The sequence below is a fragment of the Musa acuminata genome, chromosome BXJ3-9 (genome assembly GCF_036884655.1).
Source record: "Musa acuminata AAA Group cultivar baxijiao chromosome BXJ3-9, Cavendish_Baxijiao_AAA, whole genome shotgun sequence".
Classification (NCBI taxonomy): domain Eukaryota; kingdom Viridiplantae; phylum Streptophyta; class Magnoliopsida; order Zingiberales; family Musaceae; genus Musa; species Musa acuminata.
Window position 1 is genome coordinate 11,886,105 of NC_088357.1, and position 20,039 is coordinate 11,906,143.

General features: G+C 36.1%; 3 protein-coding genes across 3 annotated transcripts; 1 reads left to right on the forward strand and 2 right to left on the reverse strand.

Annotated features, from left to right (window-relative positions):
* Positions 1-1,416: 1,416 nt before the first annotated feature.
* LOC135650065 (cullin-1-like) lies at positions 1,417-7,903 on the reverse strand. The gene is made up of 20 exons (XM_065169169.1): positions 7,737-7,903; positions 7,480-7,611; positions 7,279-7,378; positions 5,770-5,955; positions 5,630-5,677; positions 5,340-5,543; positions 5,180-5,257; positions 4,991-5,080; positions 4,766-4,846; positions 4,608-4,670; positions 3,772-3,807; positions 3,614-3,700; positions 3,374-3,520; positions 3,210-3,265; positions 3,002-3,122; positions 2,774-2,935; positions 2,551-2,691; positions 2,259-2,477; positions 1,995-2,162; positions 1,417-1,518 (listed from the first exon to the last, which is right to left on the reverse strand). Exons 1-20 carry the CDS (start codon positions 7,901-7,903, stop codon positions 1,417-1,419), a joined length of 2,388 nt encoding a protein of 795 aa, XP_065025241.1.
* A 1,057-nt stretch (positions 7,904-8,960) lies between these two features.
* Positions 8,961-11,412, forward strand: LOC135649510 (uncharacterized). Its single transcript, XM_065167970.1, has 3 exons — positions 8,961-9,113; positions 10,962-11,022; positions 11,110-11,412. Exons 1-3 carry the CDS (start codon positions 8,976-8,978, stop codon positions 11,331-11,333), a joined length of 423 nt encoding a protein of 140 aa, XP_065024042.1. The 5' UTR covers positions 8,961-8,975; the 3' UTR covers positions 11,334-11,412.
* A 2,325-nt stretch (positions 11,413-13,737) lies between these two features.
* LOC135648882 (chaperone protein dnaJ C76, chloroplastic-like) lies at positions 13,738-19,125 on the reverse strand. The gene is made up of 7 exons (XM_065166883.1): positions 18,768-19,125; positions 17,682-17,762; positions 16,764-16,801; positions 15,777-15,856; positions 15,587-15,670; positions 14,314-14,422; positions 13,738-14,184 (listed from the first exon to the last, which is right to left on the reverse strand). Exons 1-7 carry the CDS (start codon positions 19,068-19,070, stop codon positions 14,046-14,048), a joined length of 834 nt encoding a protein of 277 aa, XP_065022955.1. The 5' UTR covers positions 19,071-19,125; the 3' UTR covers positions 13,738-14,045.
* Positions 19,126-20,039: the final 914 nt, after the last annotated feature.

Sequence of the window (20,039 nt, forward strand, 5' to 3'; positions counted from 1 at the left end):
GATTTGTTTATCATGTGACAATTTTATTTATTGCATACATATTGCTTGAAGGATAAACTGTTCAGATACTAACAAGTCTAAAATTAACAAATTTTAGATCGTTTCTCTCAATGACCAGGTAAATGTATTAGGCTGCAAGATTTGTGTTTCTTTGTTTCATAAGTTTTTTTGTTTTTTTGGTTCTGTTCCAACTTCAGGTTCCTGATTTAGAAAATAAGCAGCAGAGACAAGTTTGAAATCCATCTAAAGCAAGTTTTAAATAATGGTAGATATTGATAATGTAGGATGACAGTGGGTGAGTGTTTTTTTCACATGTCAATCTATCTGACCTATTTAAATCGAGTTCGACCTTAGAGACTTAACAACTATTTTTAGGGATCTTCGATTGTGATGGGATTGTTGGTTCACAATGATCTTTAGATGTCATAATATTCCTTATTCTCAATATTTACACCAATGAAACTGCCATGGCCTCTATCTAAATCCTGGGTACCGTAGACCTGAGACGAATGAAGCCTTCCTTGGAACCCTGTGATCCTCTCTCTCTCTCTCTGTCTCTCTCTCTAGCTTCTGTAGTGGCCACTCTCAGCATTGAGGGCTGAGCAAAATGGATATCGAGCGAGCTTGAGTTGCCTTGAGAGGAGGACTTGTCAAGTCAACAGTTTGATCAAGTATTTTGTTCTTTCATGTTGCCTTTGGAGAAAGAGTTGAAGCAAATAATGGCTCAACAGATGGCCCTTTGTCATGTTATGGCTGACTCTATCTCACCCACACTACTACAATCATCTATGGGGCCGCCGGAGAACAATTCATGTAGCAGTAGTAATTTATATATGATTACATTTTAATGATGAAAGAGTTGAGGAATGCAGGCAAGATAGCAATCCAATGGTCACCTAGAATTAGCAGAGGGGAAGTAGTCAAAGGGCAAAGCAGAATTATTTCAGCCATCAGTTTAATGTTTATATAGGAGTTTATTCCTTATTTTGTGCCTTTTAGCTCTAATTGTTGAGGGTGGTAGATATTTTTAGATTCATGAAGTAAGGAACTTAAGTATAGAAGAAGACTACTATGGAATATATTGTAGAGATTGGGATTTGATTATTCTAGAAGGATGTGAAAAAAAAAAATAGAGATTATGGTGAAGAATTTGTTCTTCGTAGGTAGACGTAGTTAAGAAGTATCAAACTACTACTATAACTACTTGGAAGTGTGGAACCACTACTCTTATGCTTGGATTTGTATTTAATTGTTTGTCTCAGAAATTTTCTTTTGTATCCCGGACCTTCTCCCTCAACACTTACGAGGATGAAGGGACATAGTGGCTTGTCATTATACAGGTGGAACCTAAAGATTTCTTTCGTGGACTCATGATGGTCTTTGATCTAAAAACTTCAGTTTACTGGAGCACTTGAATCAATCTAAGTATCTAAAGATGCTGGGATTCTTTTGGTCCCTCTCCAGATACTCTCTGGTGATCAGAGCTTCGATTCTTTTCTTAATCGCCTTGATGTCAGGCTGCACATAAATCAAGTCAAAGTTAGGTCATAGAAGGCTAGAGAAACAGCAGTCCAGATAGTATTATTTAACTAGTATTAAAGGGTTAAACTAGGCTTAAAATTAATTGCCCCTCCAGCATGATGAAATGTTAAATAGGTTTTATAAAGGTAAATATGTTCATGTGTCATAGTGAAAACAATTCTCGTAGTATTTTATAAACTATATTCGTAAACTTTTTGATTGTTTTGGCCAAGTTCTAAAACTTGTAGAATTTTACATATATACTACTGAGAAGCTAATCGTTGTGTTCATTTGGCTAATTCCTCAAAGACTACTCAATTGTTGACCTCAGGAATTGGAATGTCTTTTGTGCTTTGTTGAACAATGCATTAGTTGTATGAGCGAACTGAGATAATCTAGTTTTTCTCTTTTTTTAAAAAGGTATTAGCATACTACTACCTTTAACATGCAGTTAAACAGCAGAGATCAAGTACCTTAAACACGTGGTTGAGATGTTCCATACATTCCACCACTAATTGATGGTAAACTATCACTTTGCGATTCTTCATAATCCGAACTATTGCTGCATCAACTGCATATTCTCTACCTTTATCAACATCTTGGATTGCCTTGTTCCTTTCGTCCACCGGAGGAGGAGGTATCTATAGAGAAAATATAAAACGTTCGACCTCGGTAAGCACGGCATGAGGAGGCAAGCAAGCGAAAAGACAACAGCAGCATGTAAAGCCATGCGTTACCTTGATCCTTTTCATTGCTTCAGTAAACTCAGAATTGAACTCAAAGTAATCCATTCTGGAGATCCTTTGGGAATTTGGCTCCTTGTTAAGAATTTTGTATCTTGCACGTGAAAGAGAATGAAGCAATCTGGTCACTTCATCGTCCGTCATACCTAGTTGTGACTTGATCTCAGAATAACCGAGTCTGTCAGCTGAGTTGAAAAGCATCAACACTGCAGCCTGTAGAGAAGGAACAAACTGTCAGGAGGATCTTTACAACAAGGTTTAATAATTTAAGAGAAGAGAAAGAAACCTGAGGCGTTGTCACGATCAGCTCTATGGTTCTCTCTCCAAACTTCGCATTGATATTGCAGGAACCAAGTGAATAAAGCCATGTGAGCTTTCGACGATATGTTGTTTCATAAAATATTTTGAACGCTTGTACGCATTTGATCTACAATATGGGTAAAAGATTGAATTATTATCCATAATCAAAATCATACGTGAGGAAAACAAAAAGAGTACTTTCACCTTACCAGTTCAGAAGGAAGATTGAGATCATGAGATTTGTAGCCTGGCCAGAATCGAGTCGTTAGAACAGTGACTGATAAGTCAGTTCCAGGATTTTCCTGGCGATTAGATTTGAGATACTCTTCAAAGCTTGATTGGATTTCTCTTGCGAGTGTCATATCAGTAACCTGGAAAGAAAGAAAATTGAGAAGCTGATCACTGGGCTTAATCATAGGGGATTAGTATGAGCGAACCATGCCCTCCATCTTCCAGGTTACTTGCCACCCAAGTTGTTGCTTCAGCTTTTTTAACATACTCCTTTCGTAGTCATCATGAGCACTTCTGTTGAATAGTAGCCTCCGAGCGAGCTTCTTTCTGCAGATTAAATTTATGATGGAAATATCAATAAACTGAATCTATAAACATGGATGTGATGGCATTATTCAATGGATCGGGAATAACCTATGGATTTCAGTAAAAAGGTCTTTATCATTGACATATGCAAGCAACTTCACCGTCTGTGAAAGAGTAGTAATGTCACCGTAGGATGAGTCCTTGGTCTTCATAAAGACGATCAGAAAAAAAAAAGGGGGGAAAAACTAGCTAGTAATGGGAATCGTAGTTACTTTCTCTATTGTCTCCTCGACAGCTTCACTTGAATTTTTAGTGGCACATTTCTTTAAGGTATGATCGCAGAAAGTAGCCAACAGTTCGACACATGAGTTTCCTGAGAAACCCTTGTTGCAGAAAACCTCGAAAACCTCTTTAAGAGGCTGTCAAAAGAGTGAAAAATGGTCAATATTCTAGATAACTATTGCTGAAAATGTAGCCAAAGGAATATATATGCATATATTCAAAGTTCATACCTTGCGGAGAGGTGAGTTGTTCTGGAAACAGTCATTTGAGAATGCCAAGTACTTGGCATTAAGCTCAATGACACTTCTAACTAAAACCTGGAATAATAGATGGAATGGACTGCTTCATATTTGCCAGGATGATTTTAAAATACAAATGAGAAAAATACCAGCTCTTGCAATCCAATCTCATCTTTTTTCTCTGGCTGCATAAAATTGTTACCCAAAATTAAACTTTTTAAGTCAGAATATTTTGGAAGGGGAAGTACATTTAGGAGTCGGAAGCAAAAGAATATTAAACAAAAGAATCAACCTTCTGCTAAAGGAAAACTTGATAGATTTGACATTTTAAAGCAAGAAATAATCAAAGCTTCATTACAAACATAAGCTTGAATTTTCTTTCTACAGACGAACTCGCCATTATGATTGATCACAAACTAACTACAAACTAACCGCTTGTTGTGCCAGAATCCATGTCCAACTGAGATTTAAGATCATTTCTCTAGTGAGATGGATTTCTGAAACTATCATCATTGTCTCTTCATAATACACAGAAAGACTTAATCATGCTTTTACGAATTTAAATATTGGTCATTCTAAGGCTTCATAGCTAAATGTTCTTAGATAATTGGTCCAAAAGGAATAATTGTATGTTGTTCCAAAGACGAATCACTAGATGTACTTAGTTTGTTGCTCCCTATTTAATGTAGAAAGTCCTCATTGCAACAAGAAAAATATTGAAGATGGTGTGTAAAAACAAAATAATTCCACAGAATTGTAGTTCCAAGTTTATGAATTCGACATAATATCCTGATGGATTTATTCAAGTCTTAAGGAAAAATTTCCTTGCGAAATATTTCTATAAGGTGAACATAAAAAGCTTTATCAATCCCAAAAATTATGAGAGAAAAAGAACCATATTTAGGTTGGTTATAAAATATGTAACATAAGGATGGACAAATCTTTAATCTGACCACAAAAGACATTCTCTAAGGAAAAGTTCTACCTTCTTATTGCTTGCAGCATCTTCTGCTTGTTTCATCAAGACTGTAAGTTCAGCGGTAACTTGCTGCATGGTGAACAATATAATGACATCAACTACTAACATCAGATAGTGATTCACTTGACTTGTGGTAAAACATATGATGGAAGTTCAGTACTAACCTGTTTAATTATCTCTGAAATAAGATCCATACCACTTGCTATCTTGTAGAAGAGTCTACACATCCTAGACAAATCGTCCACCTAGCCCAAATAAAAGGTTAATGTTGACCACCAGATAACTTCAACCTTTACTTTGTGTGTGTGTGTGTGTATATATATATATATATATATATATATATATATATATATATATATATATATATATATATATATATATATATATACCTTGTTATCCCGAATCAAGACATGGCATCCTGAGGTTTCATTTTCGAGAAGCTGGTTAGTATAAGCTGACAGAAGCTCATCTTCGACTTTCTGCCAAGAAATCAACATGTGGAATAAATTATACAGTACGCAGCCAAATATAAACTTATTCAGAGTAATTATAAAGTCATAAAAACACCTGGGACAAACCTGTAGTAGCTTCGGTTCACTGATCTCATGCAAATAATGAAGAACTCTGTCCTTCTCTCGTTTCAAGCACTCCTCGGCCTAAAGACATCAAAGAATGTCACGACATGATATCGAGTCATTGAGGCCTTTGCCATAATTCAAACAAAATTAATGTTATTACTTTAAACATGTAATCTGGACAGGAATCTTCCACAATCCAGATTGAAGCTTTCTGAGAATAGTATGTTGAGGTCTCTCTTAGCATGTGTGCCTCGAAGTCTGTTTCATAGTAATGCGTCTTCCCCGATCCAATCTCAACAAAGATATTCAGGACATTCTTCAATAATGTCTTATCAACCTGCTCCCCGTCGCGCTCTCGATTAATCTGCTCAGTGGACCAAAAAAGAAAGATTTATACCACTTGTTTAAAAAGGAGTCGTTCAGCACATGCATGGAGTAAGATCAAATTACCAAAGAGATCACAGCATCTCTCACTTTGTCTTTAAGAACCTGGTAAACCTGATCAAATACAACAGTTAGCAATTTTAGGCAAAGAGATTCAGACAGAAGCACGCAAACTTCAACATGTTATGAAGAATCCTTGACATTACCAGTTGTCTAAAGCAATTTAGTCCAACTTCAGCGAGTGGAGTGAGAGATCTTCGAGGAATGTAATAGCGATTAATATAGAAGAAGAAATGTGTTAGCCATCTGACCATTACTTTATAGTTCTTCCATCGATGTACAAGTTCCAGCAACATGACCTCATCGTGTTTCTCGCTCAATGCTGGCAACGCCTGAGGGAGGAAATAAAAGTTGCAGAAAACGTATCAAAACAACTTGATAACAAGACAAAGAGTCATATATAAAGAAACATCAACAATCTGCACATATAACAAAAAAGAATATTCTTCACTTCATCAAAGTATCAAACTATCGTAACAAAGGCCACGGATAATTAATTACAAGATTACAAGAACAAAGATATCCTAAACCTCCATGATTAAAGACTCGAGTTGCAATGGTACAGGCCACGGATAATTTGTTATAAGATTACAAGAACAAAGATATCCTAAACCTCCAAGATTAAAGACTCAAGTTGCAATGGTACGTAGCAGCTGGTACGATTAAAAAAACATCTACCAAACCTGCTAATAAGAGGCACCATCCACGTTCTGAAGCATGCAAGTCCAATATGGCCCATGTAAACAATAGTGTCTTGAGAAGACCTCTTCATATATTTTTGCCATCTGAACAACATTTTTGGCCCTTCTGAAACATCTAACTTTGTGAAGCTTCACGTCTCCTTAGGTATATCAGCCATCGAATTATGAAGAGCACCTCATATCAATTAACAGCGGTGCGGTGTATTGATCATTAACGCAATCAACTCTATTATTTTATCCACCCCATGCTTCAACAACCCAGCTTACATATCGAAGTGTAGCTTTATGATATTATGGAATATAATGAAGATGATGAGGTAGAGACAATGTTTAGTTAAAACTACAAAAATAGTACTAAGAGGTAATAGGTGGAAGTGCTGGTATATGCCACAACGTCATACTTGGTTTGCCTTACAGCATGTTTAGCCATATAATTTTAGTTTCTTGCCACGATTATTTGTTGTACATATATGTGTCCCTACAGAATAAACATAACAATTATATTACAAAATACAACTTCTACATATCAATTATGTACTCCAGTAGTGTCTTGAACTTCAATTATGCTTGCAATTTTAGTTCCTGAAACTGGCGACAAAATGTTTTCGCTTCTATTGAAAAACAGATAAGATGCTTGTATCCAACAATGATCAACTCACACTAATTGATCCAGCATTTGTACTAAATCCTCAATCAAAACATATAAATAAAATCACTATATACTAAGTTGCACAATCTGTATACAAATAATTTACTTTAATCTAGTATCATATTTAACCTCTGACAGCAACATCATCGTATCAATAAATACACCAAGTATAGCATCTGAGAAGTTGGGTAGTTCCACTGATGCAGTTCACAAATTACCGCAAACAGAATCCGACGATTCATGTATTTCCTAAGTAGCCGAAAAGAATGATCTATATCCGTAAAACAACATGAGACTTTGCTCACCTCCGAAGTCAAGTAGTCTTCGAGCAACTCCCGGTACTTGTCATAAAGCAGCTGCGAGTGGTCTTGAGGGTGGTTCCGAGAGGCTATATTGAAGATAGTCCTGATGCAGCAACAAAAGCCAGAACACGATCATGTCAAGCAAAAGACAACCGAACGCATCAATGCGGCGGGAACAACAAGGAAGTTCGATCGGAATCATACGTGTAGAGCATCATGCACTCATCGGTGATAAACGACGGCTCGGCCCGCCCTTCCAGGATGTTCGTCAGCTTGGTGATGCCCTTCTGTACCAACTCCAATCCCTCCTCCAGATCTACGATCTTCCCCATGACGCTAAGACCAAACGATCCAAACCCCTACAAGTCCAACAGTCCACGCGAACCAACCGAGCCCTAGAAACCGAATCCGAACCAAAATGACAGCCGAGAAACAGAGTAAAGATAGCAGAGCAGACGTACCTGACGAAAGGAAAGGAGATGAGAAGGAAAGGGCGATGGGGAAGCCAAAGCCCAAACCCTCGAAGTCGAGAAGAGGCCGATGATGAAGACGATGGAGGGAGGACGCCCGGATCCTTCTCTATGTATAGAGAGGGAAGAGGTCGGTGGAGAAGGGCGGGCGATCTCATGCTTTCGGTTGGGATTCCTTCTTCGGTTTCTTGGAATTGATTTGTGTCCTCGGACACGAACTCTAATCTCTGGTTCGGGTCTAGAGTTGTCCTACATTGGTACCTCCATTCATACCCTTTTCACTGACTGGTTGAAGTGAGCAACCCCGCTATGGGACCCTCGGTCGACCACATCAAAACGTGGAGAGCTGGTGGGTTTCAAAGGAGACCGTGACAGAAAGAATCGACTTGATTTATTTGTGAGCCAACGAATCGACCTTGTTAGTTATTAGTTGAAGCGAGTGACGCTGCCGTTGGGCCATTCTAAATGGTGGGCCCACTCCCCTGGCGACGGGGGTGTTCAGGTGTGCCGTAGTATAAATGGTGGGAGCAAGCGCTGTGGATCATCCATAACACCCGTCCTTCACGCTTTACGATGTGTGCCGAGACTTGATTAGTGGCTTTGGATCATCCGGACCGAGGCCTATGGACGGTGGGATCTTCCCTTAGAGGTTGAATCCGAACCCCACCCTAATACATTCATACCAAAGGATTTAAATCCTTGACTAATTCCTTAAGCAAAAGAAATCCAATTTAGTTACTTATTTTTAACTGTCTTCATTAGGGTACCTTAATTTGGCTTAGGTGAGATAATTAGGCATAGGATCCACTAACTTATGAGTTCATCCAATTAGAGTATCCTCTTTGTCATCCATCTCAAATATAATCAATAAGCATTGGATCTAATTAAAATTAGAGTATCTCGTTTTGGGAGGGGGAGCAAAAGAGAGAGAGAAATATATATATATATATATATATATATATATAATAAAAATAGTAGTAGTCTAATTTTAATTTTAATTTTTATATAACAATTATTAGATGTTGATTTAATATGAATAATTATGACACTTTATTTTTTATATTATATTATAACTAGTATTATAAAAATAGTGAGATATTAACTTAATATGGAATATAATAATTATGACATTTATTTTGTTACGGTGAACCCGTGGATCGGTGTGTCGCGAGTCGAAGCGGCCGAGTTGGATCGTTCCTGGGTGTACAAGACCCAACCCTTATCGACCGAATGCTTTATATCCCTCCCAACTCTGTCTCTGTCTCTCTCTCTCAAGCAGCTTCCAAGACAGCAACGATGGCCTGCGAAGTGTGCTGTATGTTGCTAAGACCTCCGATCCTCCCTTATCGCCAGGCACTAGCAAAGAAGGTGACAAGCCATTCGTTTCTCGAACCTAAAACTGGAAACTTTCTCTTAATTCCCGGCGTCCCTCAAATATACTAATGCTTGTTCTTTCTGAGGAAGTTTTGTATTTGTATGAGCTGTTTTTTATGGTATATCCTGCTGGCAACTCATTTGCAGTATAATTTTGTATGAGGCGATACGTCATACGGCTGGTGGGCAGATAATGCCGGTAGTTAGGAGTAGAGAATCGGGACGATTTGTGGGTAGATGAGACTTCACCGAATTAGTCCCTCAATAAATTGGGTATAGACCAAGTGATAACAATGTTAAAGGAGGTTGGAATTCTTGTAGATAAGGAAAACAATGGAATAGATAAAGGTTGCTTGATACATTAGGCCGTTCAGAAGGACATTGTTTTATGCATATCTAAGAAACAAAATGAAAGGGGAAACAACAAATGATTTTTAGGGTAAATTGAACTGATTTCTTGTTCTGATGAGACTAAATGACTAAGATGGCTTTTGCTGTCGGTGGCTATGATCACATTTGAACAAGATTTGTGTATTGAAGACACTTGGTAGTGGAAGGATGGCTTGTGACTACCTTAGTTGCGCATTTGATGTTTTGGGATTGTGAGATTGGATGTTGCTACCAAGAAGGAAGAATTACTAGATATGAAACATCTCAGAAACAGGAGGAATCGACAAGGTACCCAAAGGTCAAGTGTTCTGATGTTAGCTTCTCATAGTCTCCCATGGGCCGTTAGAAAATATGATTTGACATGCCCAAAATGGAGGTTAGATTTTGGGCAAGAAAGAGATAGGAGGACCCATTGAAGACCAATTAACAAAAGGTATGTATCTGTCTATAATGCATTGATGTAAATGAAGAGTTCAATTCGTTTTGTTTCTTCTTTAGAACCAGTAAATCTTGGACCCGTACAACTGTGTCACAGAATCAATCAAACCCAATATATCTATCCTATACAACAGAAATGTCCCTCTCATTGGAGTTATTAACAGTTAATTTTGGGCTTTTCAAGTTACTTTCTTGTTATGCATTGAAGAAGTCCCTCATTGAACTTTAACTTCAATCCATGAGAGCCATTGAGACTGCCAAAATGGAACTGAAACCAAAACTAAAAGTTCAAACCATCAAAATCCTCTTCCTTTATAATCGAATTGGTTGTCTTTGTGCCTGAATCCTGATTGTCTTTAGTAATCTTTTCTGCACTGATAGTGACTAGGTGGGAGACTCATGCATTGGGCTGCATTTTTTTCATTAAATAGACGTACAAATTTTCCTTAGTATTCATATCGGTATGTATTATCTTTTTCTTCCATTTGGTCTATGTCTTTTAATTTATTTTACTTGGTGAATTTTTTCTCTGGTTGTGATGGCTCTTAATAATGCATATCCACCCAAATTTGTATCAGATTAGGGATTATTGGCACACTTACATATTTGGCATTTTACAATGATCAATAAAATGTGGATTAGTCAAATTACGGAAAGATTGAGGTAGTGAAAGATTGGCATGCCTTTTCACATCTTTTGTGCTTTCTATGAAAACTGAATTGTTTATTCCAATTATGTTTTGGAACTTTATGCTTAATACAAAAGATTAAAGGACATAGGAATTTATCAAATCTAACCATTCCACCGTGGAAGCCTTAAGCTTGTAATTCATCTACTTATTCTCCTTGTTAGTCATAAAAAGTTTCATTAAGTCGTGAGTCTTAGTGCATTAAGTGATAGCCAATTGGACTATCTTCCATACTTGCATGTGTGGCCATCTGAACTTAAATCTTGAAGTGCAGCAAAATTCATATGCAGATGTTTATTTGTGGGCTTTTCATAATATGATGGCAGGAGTTATATGTAGGGGCTTCAGATCTAGTCAGTGTATCAGGCAAAACGGCTTCTAGGACAGGTCTAAGGCAATCCTGGTTGTTATGTTGCTTTAATATGTGCAACTTTGCTTCTGCTTCAGCTGATTCTGCTTTGTTTTCACTTGCAGCAATGAGACTATTCAATATAATTCATCTGATTGGTATGAAGAAGGCCATCAGCTGGGGAAACCATCCTAATCGATCATTGCCGAAAAGGAAAATTTCTGTTTCAGTTATGAGTTTTGATACTGTAAATCCCCACACGCGTACAACAATATCGGGCTACTGGGTCGGACCTGATGCTGAAGATGGGTGGGGTTATGTCGAGGCTGTCGTGGATCGAAGTGTTTGAATGAATATTTACTCTTCAGCAAATGTAATTAATTCTTTGCAAAGTTTTACATGCTTATCGGTTCTTGATTTTTCTTTAAGCAGAGTGATTACCTTTATCCAGTTCAAACAAGATCATCCATAAGGGAGTATATGTTCATTTGCATTTGAAGTCTTCTCCTTTACCACGAGAATCAAGGCTGAGAGCTTAAAACCTTTGAAGAATCAGAAACCCTTCATTTTGCTGTATAGAAGATAAAGCGCCCACCATCGTCTTGAAAGGTTTAGATCTCATTATCGGTAGATTCCATCATGACTTTACACCTACCTATTCACTGAGTTACAGGTGTTACTAGATCTCATTTTGATCCATGGTTATGAAAATGCAAGTGCATAACAACAATCAATGGTAGCCAAATCCAAGAACCATACAGCAGTACAAATTGCTTTCGCTAGTGGATCATTAGTCGAAGTTTCATCAGACAAAAATTATTTGGTTTACTATTCATTGAATTGCTGAGCAGAGCATTCAAGAGCAAAGAACAAAATGATCATACATCAAACTGTAAATTTACTGAAGAAGTCTGAATTTGACAAGGGATCCTAAAGTTGCCTTGTGATACTGATTAACTTCAATTTTTCTTTCATGGTTAGGTAGTGCGAGATCAAACCAAGATATACCAAAATCATATGTGATCTATGAGATTATCCGCCTTGACAACAACATCTGCTGCAAATCTTTTTTTTACATATTTCTATGAAGAGAATGTTGTAGAGAGAGAGAGAGAGAGAGAGAGGGATTCAAACATGAAGGAAACAAGACAATAAGAAATGATTCCAAATTAGTATTCCAGATGGAAAAGAAACGACAAGTTATGAGGTTCTACAGAGTCCAATGTAAAGTAGATCAGGTGTTCTATTCTCTCATTCCAAAATCCCTTCATCAATGAAATTATGCAACTCTGCGACTAATAATAGACTTGCCTCATTCTTAATTTAGATTAGTATTTGTTGTCTCAAACTGTGTTTATGAGTGCCGGTATGAATCGAATCACATGATCTGTTTACCAACACGTCTCGACTTCTTCCTCGGTTAACTCCTTGCCATCAAGTCCACTAATAGATTTACTCTCTTGAACACCACCAAAGAAGATGTGAATGTAGAATGGACATCTAGAGAAGGCGACGAAGCGTATTTTCATGGCATTTTAATCTATTTGTAGATTTAGACAGAGTAACGCTTGTCTATACAACATTTTACATGACATATCATGCCCACAACAAAGGTATTTTACCGTCTAAGTAATTAATCCAATTCCTTTGATAAAAGACTTTTGAGGATTACATCATCTAAGTCATTAAGTAATTTGTAATAACTTAATTATTGATTGATAAAGATATTTTTTAGTTTCACATTAATTAATTGAGAAGTTAGGAAACCAATGACCCGTAAGTTCGTCGGATTATCCATACTCTCAAAGATGTTTTTTTTTTAGCTCAAGAGTTTCGAAAGAATAAAACTATATAGGTATATCGATTATTCAAAATGGATAATTTCTAAATCGAATCTATCGCACAAAAATGATAAAATATGGAGGTATCCATGCTATATCACATGTGAAACAAATGCCAACTACAACTTACCCAATCATATACTTCCCTATGATTGGTGCAGAAGAAAACAAACGTGGGACCCACTAGTGGGTCCACGTCTATCTTCACTATGAGGAAGAAACGGAATTTGGGTAAGTTTTGACGGTGACGTGGATGAACAACCCGCGGGGAGCTGCATTTGACTCTATTGCATCATCACGGTCAACGTGGTTGACGGACGGAATGACGACCAATCCCTCTAATCACTTGTCGTCATCGCTTTGATTCGAATAAGAATAGATATCAAAAGATCGATTTGATCTGAACCGTTAAAAACAATTAAAATGAAAAATATATTTGAGAACCGATTGAATCCTTTGATATGTGTCATGTCATTGAAATATATTTTACTTAAATTAAAAGTATTTAAATATTTATCAATAATTTATATTAAGATATTTTTTATCATACCACTGATTTTAATTATCCCACTCCTTAACATTGTTCATATCATTTTGGAAGATTATTTCTCATTTTATCTTTTATCAAAGTGATATTTACGATTAAAAATATTTCATTTTTTTATCTTCATAATAACTTCATGTATTCATCTCAGTATTTTTATCTCAAGAACATAAGTATTTATATATATTATTTTTTAATAATCGAACACTCAAATCTATAAATCATTGTTAGTTTATCAAGCATCATATAAATAAAAATGTATACGACAATCACATAGGTCTCTTGAGACCCCTTGTCATCATTTTTGTTATATATATTGCATGCCAATATATGGGACAAATTTATTTCACCAGTTTGTACCAACAAAATTATAACACTGCATAGCAGAGTTCATATTAACAAATATACTTTACAGTGATTAGAGAATATTGTCAATTTTTGCAGCAACTACAAGTGCTATGCTGGTGAAAATAGACTACATGGACTGCGTATAGCTGCTACGGTCTCATAATTCTCAATCAATATACATTGACAGGGCAAGCAAACCACAGAGGTAAAAGAACACACATCTTATACAACCAACGCCCTAAATTACTTTCCTTGCATGTTATTGTACAACCATCATGTTATTGCATTCCATGTAGTTTACGAGAAGGTGTTCTGCAAAGTCCACTCCTCAGACCCAATCAACATATTCAGTTGAAACCTTCGGCTTTCTTTTTGGCTTCTGATATCTGTTGTTCTCAAACTTTGCCTTGGCAATTAGAGAATCGAGCAAAGCTGCCTCCGCTATGTCATATGGGGCGGCTAAGGCACTGCAAAAGATTTTTACAACTGATGAAATTAGCTGAGGTATATATAAAATCTGCATTCTATGTTTCTTTATTTGACTTTTAAGACAAATAAGATACAATCACGATCTGCCTATTATACACATCACTGACCTCTGGAGTAGATCCTCTAATACTTCTCGCTGAGAAGGTGTGACATAATGTATGCAGTTTCTTGGGCACTGTCCGACAGCAAGTTGGACGAGGTAATCATCGCTATGTCCTGCAGAAGAGATTACGGCACCAAGTAGCTCAGTAGTTGGTTAAGAAACAAATCCAAGAACTCAGGCATGAACTTTCACTGGGAACTGATGTGTGTACATGGTCACAATCTTTGTTTGCCATGCACCCTAGGTGTGAGCGGTATGCATGGATCACACATTTGCAGTGTTTGGGTGAGTTTTGATAGGATTTTTGGAGGGAAGGTAGATATATTTGAATGAAATTATACCACCAAGGTAACAATAAGTGGTAATTCCACAGTTATGACATGAGTATATGATGTAAATGGATATAAAAATAAGATATGATGGATATGTGTTTATACTTTATAATACATAGCATGATGGCATGTATCACATAAATGCTACATGTGACATGGTGTAGGTGATGGATGATATAACATATAAAACATGACTCATAATATCTAAATAATGTGATACGATGGACTTGTGTTATTGCAGGCATACATGTTTTGTGCATAGGATTTCTCTTTATGAACTATGTACCATTAGTATACTGTTCCATTGGTTATATATAATACTTGTTTCGCGGAAATGATGACCAACGTAAAACTTTTTGATCAAAGTTAAGACATGGACCCTCATGGAATTCTTTACAAGCAAATATTCTCTTAAACTAAATAAATTAAACCTCAAGTTCATGGTTTATAAAAACTAGCAGAACCTTTTAATCACTAAGTGCACTTTAATAGTTGTGTTCTACAAAATCTATTAGTCATTTAAATAACACTTTATAAATCAAAAGCTAAAGAGCACAATAATCTCATGAGCAACAAAAAGGCTTTCCAAACACAAAAAGATATATAGATATCCCCATTCCCCAACAAAGGCAGCATAAAGAAATAAGAGACTGAAAAACTCAAACCAAAAGTTGAGGTGGTTATGGGATGACTTCTGATGCAATGGCCACAAGTTTCTTTTTTTTGGGCCAAATATTACAAAGTATAACTTGTAACTTGAGAACATTTGAACAAATTAGAAGTACCTGGGTATTACTGATCTTGTAATTGAATAAGTGCATAAACCAACGGAAATGACTTGTTGGATGTTAAACTTCAACAAACTTGATGTTCAAAGATAGAAAATACAGGATCTATCTTAAAAATTTTGTAACTAAAGAAATGAAACTAAAACTATTAACAGACCTTGAGAGATCACACGAGCTGTAGCATTCTCAGGAGAAAAAGAAAAGGCATGGGGTGCCCTTTTGACACAAGAATATGGACATCCTGCACGAAACAATTTCGATATGTAGGATGGAAGAGACGAGAAACTAGAAAGGAAACAAAAAGATGTATCATATATGCTTGATGCAACAGTTGTAAAACAGAATACCTTTACCGACGCACTGAAACTCATTGATGAAGAGATCATAAGCTTCACATTCTGGCTCATCGAAGGGGTCAACGCCTGGCCTACAGAACAACATATTTTAGATCAAGGAACTGACAGCAAAAGATATGCAGGTTTGTAAAATGATTTTTCTGGACGCAAAAATCACCCCTCTAGTTCTAACAAAAGTGTATGAATATCTATATTAATTTGGACATTAATTTCTTCAATAATTTAATATATTAATGCTGTTAAACCTGCATTTACAAAACAAGAACACTAGTGCCAATTTTCTTAAGAAAAGCTTTAGAATTTGTATGTACTTCCAGGTTACATAGTTCACACTGAAAAGCAAAAATTTCTTGAAGCTTGCATTCTAGGAGCATTATGCAATTCTCTATACCAAGAATGTTTATCAAAATTAACATGGCAAATTCTCGTTTATCTCACTGAAGGTGTGTATTTTTTGATCCATTAGAAATTGATGTATGAAAAAATCTAAAAAGTAATATTTGTTGGTTAGCTTGATGGGTAAAGACCTTGTCAGATCACTACAAAGCGATCAACCTTCTCCAAGAAAAAGAAAGAAAATTCTTAAAAGTAATATTTGTTGTTTATGATTTCCAGAATTGGACCCTAAGTTAGAAAATAGAGTACAAACATATAGTGCTAAAATACTTTTTAGTTAATATTGATTTTAGATGTTACTTTAATAGAGTACAAACATCTAATGGTGCATTTTCATGAATTTTAGTTAATATTGATTTTAGATGTTACTTTACACAGTATTTTTCTGATTTCATCCAACATTTCCAAGTATGCTTGTCAAACAAACAGAACCAACAACAGATAGCATTCTAACACGAGAAGAAAATCTTTTTCGATGAACAACAGCCAACCATCAAAAAATTCAAGCATAATTTCAGTGCGGCACTCAGCTGGGAATGATCGAACTACAAATACTCTTAGTCATTAGGTACTCTTGTCTACCTTCTTAAGGGCTCATCTGGTTGGTCTTTAGATAATATCTGCATTTAGCAATGAGCTATGGTTAGTATAGATCTTACACTTGTAAACATATATCGTAATGAAAAATTATGTCATAAATATATTGTATCACACTAGATAATACCATAGAAACCTAAATAAACACAATGTATAAGAATACATTGTCATGCAACATGTTTCTCTTGAAATATTTCCTCTTTGTCACTCAAAGATAAATGCTTATGATTTGTTGTTTATCTACAATTATAATATGCACTTCTGTAACTAAATGAACCCATATCAAAATGCAGAAATTTTAAGATAAGACCACAGACATGCTTTTGTTAATCTTTCTTTGGTATCCAACAAAAATGTCTTGGCTTAACAATCTCAGAGATCTCCACTTCTTGAAACATCAAGATGACATCAAAGTAGAACCATAAGACTTTAAATAGGGTTGTCTAATATTTGATTTATCTAAACTGGTCAACCGATCAGAACCATATAAGCCTAGAATGAAATGATCGAACAATTGATAACAGTGACTGATTGATCAATCATAGCACAGAAAAAAAAGGAAAACTAAGACATTGGCTAATCAGACATCCAGTACACATAGTTGGAAAACCTACCAAAGCCAGACTGCTTTTGACAGTGCATCCCACAAAACATAGGTAGAAAAATGGCTCATAGGCTGCACTTTCAAGGTTTACATAGACATGATTTCTCCCATATAAAGTAAGGTGTCTTAAATAGATATAATTATACCAGGCAATCAACACAATTATACTGAGGCAATTTGCAAAGGCATTACATATGCATTCTTTCACTTGATAAATTCTAGCTTGTTCTTTTCTAGAATATTAATTGGAAAACTATATATTTCTAGAGCCACTGTGAACACCAGATGATGAGAATTACCTCATAGGCCCATATTACACGTTTTATCAATGCATCTGCATCTTTCATGTCCTTACACACATCTGGATGAAATTCCTTAACCTGTAACAGGAAAGAACCTTGATGTTTTCTTATAGCAATATATAAAAAAACTACAACATAAATTTAAATAGTGTCCATACAAGTGAAAAATAATTCGATCATAGATTTTTAGGGACTAGGTTAAGCATACAATAAATCATCAACTCAGCATCTAATCCCGTACAAATTTGTAATATAATGACCAAAGCTAGGACAACTCTCAATATGTTAACATAATAATTGTTCCATGATGCAATGAGAAGAGATAAAATTGAAAATTTACCTAACATATTCATTTCATGCTGTGATGAATTCACTCGTGTGAGTAACTAGTTTGTGATCATGGCTACGTCTCGAAAACAAGTGCATGATCATAGTTCCCTGTAAGTCGAAGCTCTTTTTTCTTCTGAAAGAAGAAATGAGCATTGATTGTGCACTTCAAGTATTGAGTAATCAAAGTGACATATGTTACTGCACATTTGATAGAGATAGAGAGAAGTAAGGACAGAGAAGAAGAAAATAAAGAGAGAATAGAACATTTTATATTGTCAAAATCATCTTAGTTAATCTTTTATCTCGATACTGGAGGCCCCAAAGTGTAATAAATGGAATAAAGATTCTCTATTTCACTCTTTAGAACATAGTGACAAAAGATCATAGGAAATGTTGAAAAATATCAACACACTCCAAACCTTTTTTCGCATGAATGAACAAGGCAACACCTCTTTCCAAAACGAAAAATGCACTTAAACAATCGCATACCATGAATGTAAACCCTTAAATAACTTGAGTAATGATCCTTACAAAAGTGTAAAAGGACGACGGTTCTGTGCGAGGCTAAAGATCCAAATTTGAGCTTGGTTTTGCTAAAACAATACACACATGATGAGTCGAATCTTTTTAAGGGTTGCAGAAATCAGAGCACCAGAATTAATATTTCCTTTTATACCTAAGGAAAGCAAATAAGAAAACACTAAGCGGGAACTGGCAGGAAGAAAAGAAGAGGGAAAGATGATAATGACATACGCGGGCTCGGAAGGCGGCTTTGAGCTGGGCCAGGGAGCAACAAGTGGGATCGAGGCCGAGCACTTGGTAAGGCGACGCCGATGGCGACGACACCCAATCCTCATCTCGGCCGCCGCCGTCGTCGCTCTTCCCGTCTCGGCACTTGGATCTCCACGATCTCGAACGGTGATGATGGGGTATATTGCTTCTGTTTCTCGGCCAGGGCAGCCATGGTGGCGGCGGCAGACGGCTCGTTCTGCTCCTCGCCGCAGTGCGGTTGCTCGGGGAACCGTTCACCGAGATCGAACACCTTGCGGCTCCCATGAGCGAGGAAGCGAGTCTGGTTGGCTGTGAATCGATCCGCTTCCAACGCCACAAGTATTACGAAGACTCCAAATTAGCAATATATATATATATATTTATATATCTACTCATTATAAACTTTGATATCACATAATATATCTCATTATAATTTTGAGTAATGACTTTGACATGTGTGGCAACGATACGTACTATGGTACGAGCATTCCAATTGTGAGTGCCACAAATTACAACATGAAAACTATCATTAAGTGTTACTCTTTTATTTATGCCAAGGCAGATGCTTTCTTTCGTCGACATCCATTGACAATATTCTGTGGGTACGTACGAACAATTGCTACATTATGTGGTGGCTGCCCACAAGACGTTGTCGGATCTACCTGTCGGTTGATTGGTAGCCTCCGTGGCCCCCTGGCTGGTCCAGTGGCCTATTACGAATTGGTGCGTAAATATTGCTCGTGCATTTAGAATTCCTTCGTCATCAATCATATCGTGACAGAAACAACAACAAAAATATGTGATATTTATCTGTAATATTTTTATGTATTCTTTTAAGTTGAATATATATATATATATATATATCAAATCTCTCGACTGTTTGAGATTGAGCTTATGAAAAGTCATATAATTGGTTGAATCAAAATATTAATTTATAAATTTTATTGAGAGAAGAGGAGAAAAATTAAAAATAATTAATAATTAATAATATAAAATATATCAAAAAGCATAGCAACTTCTGTTTATATCTAAATCAAAGTTATCGAATGTATGTCCTCTCACATAACTCCGATGAATTTATATTTTTTTAAAAAAATTAAAAAATATTTTTATCAAACTCCTTAAACAAGAAAAGCATCTAAAGTATTTTTTATATTTTACTTTTTCTTTACCAAACCCTAAAGAAGATATGTAATATATAAAAAAATCAAACCAGATAGAGTATTATTCCTTTTCCACAATAACTCCTTATAG

What these genes read in the sequence shown, in the direction of transcription:
- LOC135650065 (XM_065169169.1), bottom strand. Translation starts at nt 7,903, where the DNA reads ATGAGATCGCCCGCCCTTCTCCACCGACCTCTTCCCTCTCTATACATA. An exon ending in GAGTGCATGATGCTCTACAC is followed by an intron (nt 7,379 to 7,479) that starts GTATGATTCCGA and finishes TTGCTGCATCAG; the next exon opens with GACTATCTTCAATATAGCCT. An exon ending in AGATTGGATTGCAAGAGCTG is followed by an intron (nt 3,701 to 3,771) that starts GTATTTTTCTCA and finishes CTATTATTCCAG; the next exon opens with GTTTTAGTTAGAAGTGTCAT.
- LOC135649510 (XM_065167970.1), top strand. Translation starts at nt 8,976, where the DNA reads ATGCTTTATATCCCTCCCAACTCTGTCTCTGTCTCTCTCTCTCAAGCA. An exon ending in GCCAGGCACTAGCAAAGAAG is followed by an intron (nt 9,114 to 10,961) that starts GTGACAAGCCAT and finishes ATATGATGGCAG; the next exon opens with GAGTTATATGTAGGGGCTTC. An exon ending in CAAAACGGCTTCTAGGACAG is followed by an intron (nt 11,023 to 11,109) that starts GTCTAAGGCAAT and finishes TTTCACTTGCAG; the next exon opens with CAATGAGACTATTCAATATA.
- LOC135648882 (XM_065166883.1), bottom strand. Translation starts at nt 19,070, where the DNA reads ATGGGAGCCGCAAGGTGTTCGATCTCGGTGAACGGTTCCCCGAGCAAC. An exon ending in AGCTCGTGTGATCTCTCAAG is followed by an intron (nt 14,423 to 15,586) that starts GTCTGTTAATAG and finishes TCTCTTCTGCAG; the next exon opens with GACATAGCGATGATTACCTC. An exon ending in TTAGAGGATCTACTCCAGAG is followed by an intron (nt 14,185 to 14,313) that starts GTCAGTGATGTG and finishes AATCTTTTGCAG; the next exon opens with TGCCTTAGCCGCCCCATATG.